Source organism: Rhinopithecus roxellana, chromosome 16 (assembly GCF_007565055.1).
Source record: "Rhinopithecus roxellana isolate Shanxi Qingling chromosome 16, ASM756505v1, whole genome shotgun sequence".
Classification (NCBI taxonomy): domain Eukaryota; kingdom Metazoa; phylum Chordata; class Mammalia; order Primates; family Cercopithecidae; genus Rhinopithecus; species Rhinopithecus roxellana.
This window is the reverse complement of record NC_044564.1, coordinates 13,801,104-13,813,756: the sequence shown is the minus strand read 5'-3', so window position 1 is coordinate 13,813,756 and position 12,653 is coordinate 13,801,104. Positions and strand designations below refer to the sequence as shown.

Here is a 12,653-nt window from a genome sequence, read left to right as displayed (position 1 = left end):
ATCGCCTGAGGTCAGGAGTTTGAGACCAGCCTGACCAACAAGGAGAAACCTCGTGTCTAATAAAAATACAAAATTAGCTAGGTGTGGTGGTGCTTGCCTGTAATCTCAGCTACTTGGGAGAATCGCTTGAACCCGGGAGGCGGAGGGCATAGTGAACTGAGATTGCACCATTGCACTCCAGCCTGGGCAACAAGAGCAAATCTCCGTCTCAAAAAAAAAAAAAAAAAAAAAAAAAGAGTCTGTGCTAAATAAAGAGGCATGGGCAGAATCCATACAAAAGAAATACACCAGTAGCTGGAATACCACTCCCACGTTACCTTGGCACCTCTTGCATATGCTTGCTTGCTGAACAGGCCCGGGTTTTCTTTTGTCGGGGCCTGGGTTTCACACTTTCTTCCATCACGGCGCCATCACCTTCTACTGAATCAAAGAGTGTGCTCTCAGAGTTCTTACTGGACACTGAAAAACCATCACCAGACGCTACGGCTCTTTTGACAGACTTAAGCTTCCTTTTCTTAAACTTCTTTGTACTGTTGGATTCCTTGAACCCTTTAAGAGCCTTCCTGCCTTCCACAATCCCAGCCTCACGGCCCACCTGTGATCCTTCACGGTATGCACTCTCAAGGCTCTCAGGCATGGCCATTGCCTCCAATTCCTGGTGATTGGACTTTTTCTTTTTTTTCTTAGACTTGTTTTTATAAGCAGGTGCTGGTAGTTCTGCAGTTTCACCATGTAGGCCCACAGTAGGCCGGGATTCCTGCGTCTCAGTCCCAACCTCGCTGCCCACTTGTGATCCTTCAGGCATGGCCAATGCCTCAGAGTCCTGGTAACTGGACTTTTTCTTCTTTTTTTTCTTAGACTTTTTTTTGTGAGTAGGTCCTAGTAGTTCTGGAGCTTCACCATCCAAGCCCACAGTAGGCCGGGATTCCTGCATATCAGGCTCAGCCTCACTGCCCGCTTGTGATCCTTCAGGCATGGCCAATGTCTCATATTCCTGGTTACTGGACTTTTTCTTTTTTTTCTTATACTTGTTTTTATGAGCAGATGCTGGTAGTTCTGTCATTTCACCCCCTGGACCCATAGAAAGCCAGGACTCCTCCTGGTGGGATTCCGACTGAGGCAGGGCATCCATTGCCCGCTGGCTCTCCTGCACAGCATCCCAGGATGCAGCTTTCCTCCGATGCTTTTTATTCTTTTTCTCCCTAACTTTATTGTGCAGTGCTTCTGATTTATGTGTATGTGACTTTGCAAGTACCTGAAATTTGTCCGTTTTAGGCTCTCCTGGTAACTTCTGTTCCATGCTCCTATCAACACAAATGACATCAACATCCTTTCTAAAATGCTTTGGTGTGTTGCTAATATTTTCTTTATCCACAAGGACAACTGTAACACCTGCTTCCTCTTCCACCTCCAAAGCACTGTATCTTCTCTTTTTTCTCTTTTTGAGTGTAGCAGTGGCATTTTCAGCATCATCATGGATTCTGGATTTTTTCAAAGGAGAAGAAATGAGATGCTGGAAATCTTTTTTCCTCTTTTTCCTCCTAGTTATTTGAGACTGTTCACTTACCAGGGAGGAATCTCTAAAAATTTCATGGGAATGTTTCTGAGGTCTTTCCTTATGTACAGAATACTTTTTCTTTTTCTTGTCAGAAACTGGAGTGTGGATTTCAAATCTGCTTGATTCTCCTTCCATTTTATTCCTATATGGAAATGTGACGACAACAATGGTTTATTTTTGCCTTTTTTTTGAGACAGTCTCGCTCTGTGCCCCAGGCTGGAGGGCAGTGGCGCGATCTCGGCTCACTGCAAGCTCCGCCTCCTGGGTTCACGCCATTTTCCCACCTCAGCCTCCCGAATAGCTGGGACTACAGGTGCCTGCCACCATGCCTGGCTAATTTTATTTTTGTATTTTTAGTAGAGACGGGGTTTCACCGTGTTAGCCAGGATAGTCTCCATCTCCTGACCTTGTGATCCACCCACCTCGGCCTCCCAAAGTGCTGGGATTACAGGCGTCAGCCACCGCCCCGGCCTATTTTTGCATTTTAAACATAGCCTCAGGGGAAAAAAATCACAGCAAAATGAAATTGTATGACAAATGACAAGCCTGTAGTCATGATTACAAATTTTATATTATTCTAGATACACAGGTGGCTCACTGGAATTCTGTCTGGTCCCACTGCCTTTATGATGGAGAAAAAAATAGTTAACAGAGAACAACAGTGCCCTGTCCCCCACAGCCTCACCTCTGACTCATCTGTCCAACTCTGCGTTTAAGCCACAAGCAGCTCGTTTCGGTTCCTCAAACACACCACAACCTTTCCCCCCAGCTCTCCATGACATTCTCGTCACTGTCTCCCCACCCTCCTTGCCTCCTGCCATCCTTCAGAGCTTGGTTTGAAGATCAGTTCTTCAAGAAAGTTTTCCCTGATTCCTTGGGCTTGGCCTGATTCCCAAGTAACATACTTTAACATTTAAAAAATAAACACTTAGTCATTTACAGGCTGTCTTCTCTGGTTAAAAAAAAAAAAAAAAAAAGAAAAGGAAGAAAAAGATGGTTTATCCATCTTGTTCCCCTCTGTGTTTCTACCATGGAGAAGCCATTAGACTCCATTAGAGTGCAGGATCCACAAAACGGCTTCGCAGTGGGGATATCAGGTATCCACTGACCTCAAACCAGAAGTCAGCCTCTTTGTGAAACAAGTTGGATATGCCTTGTTAGTGTCCACCAAAGAGCAAACATTCTGCAAAACACTGGAATAAATTTCATAAGCCACTAACGTTAATACTCACACATCAGGTGTGTGCACTTGGAATTAAAATACAGTAACGGAAACGCACTTTCCAAAAGAGATGATTACAAATATAATTTTGCAAACATGTCTTATTTTTCTCTTGGCTCTGTGTTGCTTCTGGGTTTCATTTTTTTTTTTAGATTTTATCTTTGGCTAAATAACACATTTACATGGTACAAAAATCAAAATAATCTTCATATTTCTTCTCCTTTCTTACACAGAAGGTAACATCTATATATTGTGATCTGCACTTGCTATTTTCCCTTAACAACAGACCCCGGAGCTCTCTCTATATCAGCGGTCTTTAAAGTCTGAATGCTAAGCACATTTTCTACAGAAGCTACCTAACTTATCCTGGGTAGTAAATATCAGCTGTATTAGACAAGAAATATGTCACTCCCCCAAGTCTAACACACCTGCTTGTGCTGCCACATCCTCTCTCTCTCTCGCTGCAACAAAGGAAGTGTCCCTTCTTCTGTCAAAGGCTATTTCCTTCCGTTATAGGAAGGAAAATGTGTGCTGGCTCCCAACCCCCTCCTGCCTTCTCAGAGAGATAGTGGTCCTCCAGGTACCCCATCTCTCTCCTGTATCTTCAGCCTGTGTTTTCTAGCAAAACACCAATAATATTTAATCTCCTCTAACTTAAAAAAGAAAAAAGCAACTGTCGTCTAACCCTAAGTCTCATCCAGCTGTTATCTTTCTTCCCCTTCACAGCAACATTCCTGATAGAGAAATCACTCTTTCCATTACCTCACCTTTCATCCACTTATTAACCCACATCCTTGGAGCTCCCACCCCACTACTCCACTGAGACTGCTCTGGCAAGAGTGTCTTTAAAGCCACTAACTTCAGCAGATGCTTTTCAGGCCCATCTTTTAGGACCTCTTAAAAAATCACAAACAGGGCCGGGCGCGGTGGCTCAAGCCTGTAATCCCAGCACTTTGGGAGGCCGAGACGGGCGGATCACAAGGTCAGGAGATCGAGACCACCCTGGCTAATACGGTGAAACCCCGTCTCTACTAAAGAATACAAAAAACTAGCCGGGCGACGAGGCGGGCGCCTGTAGTCCCAGCTACTTGGGAGGTGGAGGCAGGAGAATGGCGTAAACCCGGGAGGCGGAGCTTGCAGTGAGCTGAGATGCGGCCACCGCACTCCAGCCTGGGAGACAGAGCCAGACTCCGTCTCAAAAAAAAAAAAAAAAAAAAATCACAAACAGAACAGATGATTTTTTTTTTTTTTTTTTTTTTGAGACGGAGTCTCGCTCTGTCGCCCAGGCTGGAGTGCAGTGGCATGATCTCGGCTCACTGCAAGCTGTGCCTCCCGGGTTCACGCCATTCTTCTGCCTCCGCCTCCAGAGTAGCTGGGACTACCAGTGCCCGCCACAACACCCGGCTAATTTTTTTGTATTTTTTAGTAGAGACAGAGTTTCACCGTGTTAGCCAGGATGGTCTCGATCTCCTGACCTCGTGATTCACCCGCCTCGGGCTCCCAAAGTGCTGAGATTACAGGCGTGAGCCACCACGCCCGGCTGATTTCTTTCTTTCTTTCTTTTTTTTGGAGACAGAATCTCACTCTGTCACCCAGGCTGGAGTGCAGTGGCGCGATCTCAGCTCACTGCAACCTCCGCCTCCCGGGTTCAAGCAATTCTCCTGCTTCAGCCTCCGGAGTAGAATCTGGGATTACAGGAGCACGCCACCAATCCTGCCTAATCTTTGTATTTTTTGTAGAGACGGGGTTTCACCATGTTGGCCAGTCTGGTCTTGAACTCCTGACCTCAGGTGACCCACCTGTCTCGGCCTCCCAAAGTGTCAGGATTACAGGCGTAAGCCACAGCGCCCGGCCTTGATTTCTTTATATAACATTTCCCCTTCCATCAGTTCCTTTCCTTCTTTTTTGTAAATACTTCCTCTGGTCTCTGGAGCCTAGTACAACCTTCTAAATATATAGTCTCTCCCTGCTAAAAACTTTTTAGAGTTCTCCTGTTATTCTTAAGATAAAGTCAAAATCCTCACAGACCTGCAAGTCTTCATTTCTTCATAATCTAGCCTAGAGATGGAGAGAGGTAGGTCCATGCCTACTTCTCTACCTCTCACTTCTCTCTAGGTTTCAGAAACCCTGCTTTTTTCAGTTCCCATCACACTTTTGGCAGTTATAATATGATCGGCTTCTTGAGGGCTGGAATTTTGGCCACCTTGCTCCCAAATGGCTCCCCAGTGCTCCAAACATATTGAAAGAAGGGATATGCATTTATCCCCCCTTACTCAGAACATACACTTCCCGCCCTGCAGGTATGTGCTCAAACCTGGTCCCCGATTCTCTCACCGCCTCTGAGGTGCCAGAAAGACCTCGCTCTGCTCCCGGGTGGGCTGGGCGCTCCAGGACTGAGAGGGGAGGAACCAACCAGATGTGAATTCTCCATCTTCTCACTCCCAAAGACCCAAGCCTCGGGCAGGCGCGGTGGTTCACGCCTGTAATCCCAGCACTTTGGGAGGCTAAGGCGGGTTGATCACCTGAGGTGTGGAGTTCGAGACCTGCCTGGCCAACATGGTGAAACCCCGTCTCTACTAAAAATACAAAAATTACCTAGGCGTGGTGGCGGGCGCCTATAATCCCAGCTACTTGGGAGGCTGAGGCAGGAGAATCGCTTGAAACCAGGAGGCGGAGGTTGCAGTGAGCCGAGATCGCGCCACCGCACTCCAGCCTGGGCGACAAGAGCAAGACTCCATCTTTTAAAAAAAAAAAAGACCCAAACCTCAGTTTCCCCAAGATAAGGCCTGGGGCGAAGACCGCGGCCTGGAGACCTCAGGCCAAAAGGCGGGTCTCCCAGAAGACGGGGAAATCCACCACCCCACGCTGGGTTTTTACGTGCGCATTTTGAAATACAGAAACAACTAACAAAGGCGCTTTCAACTTACCCTCCGAAAGCGCTGCCACCTTTCTCCCAACCCGGAAGTGCTGCTGTTAAGGAAGCGGAAGTAGTAATGCGTCGCCTTCCGGCCCCCTCGGCGTCACGCTGTCATGGTAACACGGCTGCCGCTAGGCAGTGGAGGCGCGCGCATTTGTCTACCCATTTTCCTTCTAGGTCCTTTAGAGGTCAGGTGGGGTAGAGCGTGCTCCCAAAACGAAGAAAGTAGGACAGAATCCCCCTCCATTGACGTACTAATGCATGCGTGCATTCCATTTATTCCAGTTTTTGGTGAACTCCAGGAACAACTTGGGAAGACAGATGATAAACAAATCAACTAAGATAATTTCAGATTATCTTGTAAGGAAAATAAAATAGGGTAACATGATGGAGAGTGACTAGGGGACAGTGGGTACTACTTTAGATGTAAGGGAGGGCTCACTGAGGAGTGACATTTGAGCTGAGTTTTTGGTGAACTCCAGGAACAACTTGGGAAGACAGATGACAAACAAAGCAACTAAGATAATTTCTGATTACCTTGTAAGGAAAATAAAATAGGGTAACATGATGGAGAGTGACTAGGGGACAGTGAGTGCTACTTTAGATGTAAGGGAGGGCTCACTGAGGAGTGATATTTGAGCTGAGTTCTAAATGAAAAGGGCAGGCAAAAAATCTAGACAGAAGAGTGTTCCAGGCTGGAAGTGAATGGAAAAGTCCTGAACTTGGTTGCTGGAGGACCTGGGAGAAGACCAGAGCAGCTGTAGCACAGAGTGAATTCACAGAGTGAACCCACAGGGTGACAGGTCGCACACGCCCAGCCTAAGTGAATGCATGTGAATGCAGGGGAGGGGGGTAGAAGATGAAGTCAGAGGTCTGCAGGTGCAGAATCTGATGGATGTTAAGCTTGGATGAAGTCTCAGAAGGTTAGAGCTGGCAGGAGTTTGGAGATCTAGCCCAGTCTTCCCATTTCAACAGAGTCCTGAAAAGACTTAGCTAAAAGGGCAGCTTTAACCTGGCTATCAATTTGAGGCCATTATATTTACCAACTAAACGTTTAACCTTTTTGGATAGTGAACATATACGATATAGGCAACAAGTTTTCTCACTTAATCCTTGTAGGTATCTATGAGGTATTATTAGCCCCACATTGTGGATAAGAAACCTGGGTTTACAGAAACTTGTCAAAGGTGACTTAAATGGGCCAGCCAGAAATCAGACCTATGCTCTTTCTACTACTCCACTATCTTGCCCCTCACTGCTCCACCTGACTTCTATGTGATCTGCCAAGTGTCTTTGATTAAAAAATGCACAACCTATGCTTCCATGAAGGGAAGCAGGTTGGAGAAACGATGAACCTATATATACTGCTTTGGGACGTGGATGTGCAGTTGGATCTCTGTCTGGAGAAGTCTATAAATGTGGTGGTGTCCACTGTTGATACGTAAGGCCTTGAAGTCCAGGTTCGTCATTGGTGTCACGTGTTCTGTGGTGAGCCCACTTACCCAGAGCCTTGTGGTGCTAGTGATGCATGAATGAACCCACAAAAGGCTGGCACTAGAGGAGAGATTAGAGATCATCCAGGTTAGTGGTTTCCAATCCTCCTCCAACTGCACCAATCACTTGGGAAGCTTTTTTTTTTTTAATGCAGATTCTCAACTTTGCAATGGATTTTATATTAAACACTATTGTATCACATTAAAATCTTCGGACATGATAATGACATTGTAGTTATACATGGGAATGTGCTTGCTACCTGATGAAGTACCTAGGGTTAAATACGGTGTTGACAGATATTTTTTCAGGTGATTTTGTAATGTGTGTACGTGCATGTTCACACACTCACAGAGAGAGAGCAAGAAAATGTGGCCAGTGCTGGGGATGGGTGAATCTGTTAGTTCAAACTACACCATTTTGTAAGCCCCCTGCCATTTCACAGACCTTGGTTAGAGCGAAACATTCTATGGGGGTTCAGGCAGTGAGAAACAGCATGCCTCTTATCATATTCTGCTGGGAGAAAGTGCCAGGAACATCACATTCCACCAGAACAAGGGCCAAACTGCCTCATCATGGGAATACCTTATCAACATCTTCCCGGGCAGTAGGCTATACCCCTGGGGCCCCTCCCTGCCCAGGCCTATAATTTCCCCAGCTTGTAAGCAGCGGTGGGCACTGGCATTAAGCTGGTCTCCCACCTCTGTAGGTCTTATGCTGGACATAAAGCCTGCATTTGCTGTAGAGCCGCCACTCTCTCTTTCTTTAACCCTCCCCTTCCCTTCAAAATCTAACAGAATCTAGGTGAAGCCTATATGTATTTTCATTGTATTCTTCTTTTGACTTTCAACTCTTCTATAGGTTTGAACTTTTTCACAAAGTTGGGGGTGGGTGGTTAAGGGGATTTTAAAAAATGCAGCATCTGTCCTGGTGAGGTGGCTCATGTCATTATCAGAGCAAGACTCTGTCTCTTAAAAAAAAAAAAAAGAAGGCCGGGCGCGGTGGCTCAAGCCTGTAATCCCAGCACTTTGGGAGGCCGAGACGGGCGGATCACGAGTTCAGGAGATCGAGACCATCCTGGCCAACACGGTGAAACCCCGTCTCTACTAAATATGCAAAAAATTAGCCGGGCGATGTGGCGGGCGTCTGTAGTCCCAGCTACTCGGGAGGCTGAGGCAGGAGAATGGCGTAAACCCGGGAGGCGGAGCTTGCAGTGAGCCGAGATCGCCCCACTGCACTCCAGCCTGGGCAACAGAGCGAAGACTCCGTCTCAATAAAAAAAAAAAAAAAAAAAAAAGAAAAAAAAGAAACAAAAAAGAGCCTCAGGTGCCATTTCCAGATATTCTGATTCAGTGAGTCCTGTGAATCTTCGTTTTTCTTTTTTTTGGCACACGTTCTTATTCTGTCATCCAGACTGGAATGTAGTTGCCCAAACACGGCTCACTGTAGTCTCAACCTCCTCCAGCGATCCTCCTGCCTCAGCCTCCCCATAACTGGGACCACAGGTGTGTGCCACCACACCTGGCTAATTTTTTAAATTTTTGGTAGAGATGAGACCTCACCATGTTGCCCAGGCTGGTCTCAAACTCCTGGCCTCAGGCCATCCTCCCTCCTAGGCTTCCCAAAGCAATAGGATTACATGGGTAAGCCCAAATCTGTATTTTTCAATTACCCTTCATTCTGTGGCTTAAATTTGGGAACCATTGTTCTAATCCAACTCTAGACTTTCCTTGTCACCCATCTCACAGGAAAAAAAAAAAAAAAAAAAAAAAAAAAGCCCATTGGATCCAAGAGGGTGACTCGCCCGAGTCCTCCCAGTGGGTCAGCATCAGCATCAGACTTGGAATGCATTTCGTGCTCTCTCTCGGGTGTGTGTGCGGCGCAAGGGGCAGAGGTGGGGAGGGTTTGTGAGTGGAATGGGGGTGAGCAGAGGATGGAGTCTTTGACTTGAAAGACTAGTGTAAATGACCCGCTAAGAGCCACGCCGTTTTGAACGCAACCCACTGGAGATTCTCGGTTCTCCTGTATCGATTCAGGAAAACTCCAAACAAGTCCACACTGGTAGCCACCAAGAGTTTCTTGAAAGAAAAGTACAAGCCGAGCCGGGCTCTGTTGGCGTCCCGTCGCCAAGGAGACGGGCCGTTGCATTCGTCCTCCAGGGGTGGTCTTGGTTTTCTTTCCTCTCCAAGTCCGCAGCGCGGGGCCCAGGAGACGCCCTGAGGATCCAGCGGGGCTTCTGCAAGGCTTCGGCGCTCTTTCCAATGAGGGGCCGTCGAGAGGGGGGCGCGCCTGGCTCCGGAGGGGTCCTGGCATCTGAGTTTCCCCCCTAGGATCCCGTTGGTGCGGCCCGGGTCGCCCGGCAGGCGCCTCGGAGCTCCCGGCTGGCCTGGACTTGGGGAAGCGCGCCCAACCCAGCCCCGCGGGCCGGCTCCCCGGCGACCCCAAGGATGCCAGAGGCCAGGAGCTCCGGACTGGACCTCACGCGATGGAGGAAGCAGCAGCAGCCTGTGCGCCGCACGGTCAGCCAGGTCTGCCCGCCCCCGCGGCGGCCCCTGACCGTGGCAGACATCCGTCCCGGCATGGAGAACGAGCGGCTGGGGGTCGTGCGGGACTCCATGTTTCAGAACCCGCTCATCGTCAAGGTGAGCACCCCACGCCCACCGCGCTTTCGCGGTCGCCGACTCCGGGCACCCGCGCCGCCGGGGGTCCCCACCCGCCGCGCCCTGGCCCCTCGGCCCAGGGTCCGAGCGCAGCGTGGGAAGCTCCAGCTCTGGTTCATACAGGCTTGAACCCCCGTGCAGGTCGCGTCGCCTCTCTGAGCCTCGGTTTCCCCATCCTCACAGTGGGATGATAATGGCACTACTAAAGGGACTGATTGGGAAGACGGAATAGGGTAATTTCTGCGGGACCCCGGGACAGAGCCTGACATGGGGTAAGGCTGCAATGGGGGCTGCTGTGGTTTCCCACAGAGTGAACCCACAGGGTGAGAGGTCGCACACGCCCAGCCTAAGTCCTGGCTGCCAGCACTCCTAGGGTAAAGGCCGCCTCTCCCGTTCCCCTGCACACCTGGGGTACGTCTATGCAGCGGGGGTTCCGTGTCTGTCCTGGAAGCATCACGTCGAATATTCATTTCCGTCCGATCATACTTATTTCTAACCCAAATTACAACCCTAAGAGAAAAAAAGCAGTCTTTGGCCTAGGAGGCTCCGCAGACAAGAATGAGGGAGCTGCGGTTTCGGCTACATCACATTGCGCTTCCCTCCTCCCCACCTTTAGTCTCGCTTCCCTCTGTTGGGAAACCAACACTGCTGTGGCGGCCACACCTTCCGGGGGCTACGGGAGAAGTCAGGCTCAGGCTTGGGGGTCGGGGAGCAAGCCTCGGGGCGAATTTATCTTGCGCCGCTGGAGGGCAGTGCGCCTTTAAAAATGCACTCCGCGTCCCAGGTGCGGCAGTGGAAGGCGCAGGTGGTAACCGTGGATTCAGCAACAATTATTTGTGTGACCGCCAGGGGCTGAGTAGAGCCCAGAGGTGGTGGTGGCGATTTGTTTTTGTTTTGGGGAAAAGGGAACCCGAGCTAGAATTAACTGAGTTAATTGGCTCCTGGCAAAACATTGACTCCCTCCTCTTGCCTTCCCTAAACTCGGTCCTGCAGAGGAGGAAGGATACTGCCCAGGTGCAGGCAGCACCTGGGGGAGGCTGACTTACCACACTCGTGCCTTTCCATCCAATAGGCCTTTGGGCCCCTCAAAGTGGAACAAGGTCCTTCACTTACTTCTAGATGAGAAGAGCCACTCTCAGTGGACAGGCAGGACAGGCAGGTGGAGCTCACTATTCTTGTATCAAGGAGAGAATCACGCCCGCCACCTCTAACTACCTGCGTTAAGGTTAGGTCGTTGCTTTTGTTCAAGTAGTTAGTAGTGAGCCAACTTCTTCCTACTGAAGTGTAGAGTGAGGGCATATGGAGTTATTCTCCGTGGTGAGTCAGCATGTGGTGCCCACGCTGAGCGATATGTACGTACACACACGTACATGCATATGCATTTGTGTATGCACCCATATACATATGTTTTGCATCATGTATACATGCACGCATATGTTAATATACATGTACATATGTGTAAAATGTATGTACATATATGTAAATTTCCCCCTTCTTTTCCTTTTTCCTTTTGCTTCCCCCGACCCACCCAGATATATCGAGGACAGCATTTGGCCTCTGGATGGCACTAGCTGAACAGCTTCCAGGACCAATTCAATCCCTGATTTCTGAACCCAAGCTTAGGGTTGGAAAATGTACAGGAGATGACTCACCCACGACTGGGGTTCTGTCTTCAGGGCACGAGATGCACAGCGGGTCTGCCCTGGCCCCTGGTGACCATGCTGAAGCAGCAGGGACCCACTTCCAGGCTCCCGCTCTCTGAAGATGGAGCCTGGGGTTCTCTTCCGTCAGGGGCAGCCAGGGGGCAGCCTTTACCTCTAGCTTTCCTTAGTGGGTTCTTCAGGGTCTGTAAGGTACTTTCTGGAGCAGTTAAGATGACATCCACTTTTCAGTATTTACCATGTCATATAATATTAGAATATCTTGTAACTTTAGAGGTCAAAACCTGACCTAAATAGAAGTTGGCAGAGAAATTGACCACAAAAGGGAAGCTTGACCGTTACCTTTTCCAGACCCCTTTTGCAAATGAGCACACGGAGGCCACCTCTGTTTTGTTTGTTTGTTTGTTTTTGTTTTTGTTTTGCTGAAGGTTTTGGCAGAGCTTGGGTTTGCAGCTTCGTTGGCTAACTCCCAGCCCAGCATTATTTTTACCACTCCAAACAGCTTCCTATATTATTATTTATTTAATTATGAAACAACTTTGGTGTTTTTGACTTTAAACAAAAAGGGAAAATGGAAAATATGTGAGGTTGTGGAGCTTTAAGATGTTTTTCTTCTCATGTTATGGAAATTTCTATTGAGCTTGGCTTGTGGATTTCTTCATTGTGGCATGTCAGTTTCACCACCACAGATTTTTCAGATCCCCCTGGTAGCCTGTGCCTCCCCGCTAAGTATGGTAGAGGTTGGGAATGCACTCTGCCTTGGTGTCTTTAGGAGGGTCATTAGAACTAAAGCATATTTTGGTTTTGTCTAAGTCTGAACCTGAAGGTGTGCATCTATATTGGAAGACTATAGCACCTTAGAAATAGGCGTTTATTCTACCGTATTGGGGGGTTGTTTCTTGGGTTGCTTTCTCCAATGAATAGGATCAGCATTTTTTTTTTTCATGTAAGATGTAGAAACACTGACTGAACAAACTCAACAGTGTTATTTCACATTCATAAAATTTACCAGGATGTATACACATCAGTTATTCAAGAACATGTTGGCCAGGCGCGGTGGCTCAAGCCTGTAATCCCAGCAGTTTGGGAGGCCGAGATGGGTGGATCACGAGGTCAGGAGATCGAGACCCTCCTGGCAACCACA

At 48.4% G+C, this 12,653-nt stretch overlaps 2 protein-coding genes across 4 annotated transcripts in view; one reads left to right on the top strand and one right to left on the bottom strand.

Moving 5' to 3' along the window:
* The window catches only part of TTF1 (transcription termination factor 1), a 34,454-nt gene extending 28,691 nt beyond the window's left edge, over window positions 1-5,763 (bottom strand). For both annotated transcript variants that reach the window (XR_004054021.1, XM_010372831.2), the window contains exons 1-2: window positions 5,708-5,763; window positions 318-1,700 (exon numbers count right to left, since the gene is read on the bottom strand). Coding sequence is in view for 1 of the 2 variants with exons in the window: in XM_010372831.2 (XP_010371133.2) it covers window positions 318-1,693 (1,376 nt within the window). In the remaining variant the exon portion in view is untranslated. The remainder of the gene's footprint in view (window positions 1-317; window positions 1,701-5,707) is intronic.
* A 3,820-nt stretch (window positions 5,764-9,583) lies between these two features.
* CFAP77 (cilia and flagella associated protein 77) overlaps window positions 9,584-12,653 on the top strand; it is a 167,815-nt gene continuing 164,745 nt past the window's right edge. The window contains exon 1 of one of the 2 annotated variants that reach the window (XM_010372830.2): window positions 9,584-9,830. In XM_010372830.2, coding sequence (XP_010371132.1) covers window positions 9,636-9,830 — 195 coding nt within the window. In that variant the 5' untranslated portion in view covers window positions 9,584-9,635. The remainder of the gene's footprint in view (window positions 9,831-12,653) is intronic. The other variant, XM_010372829.1, reaches the window with a different exon arrangement.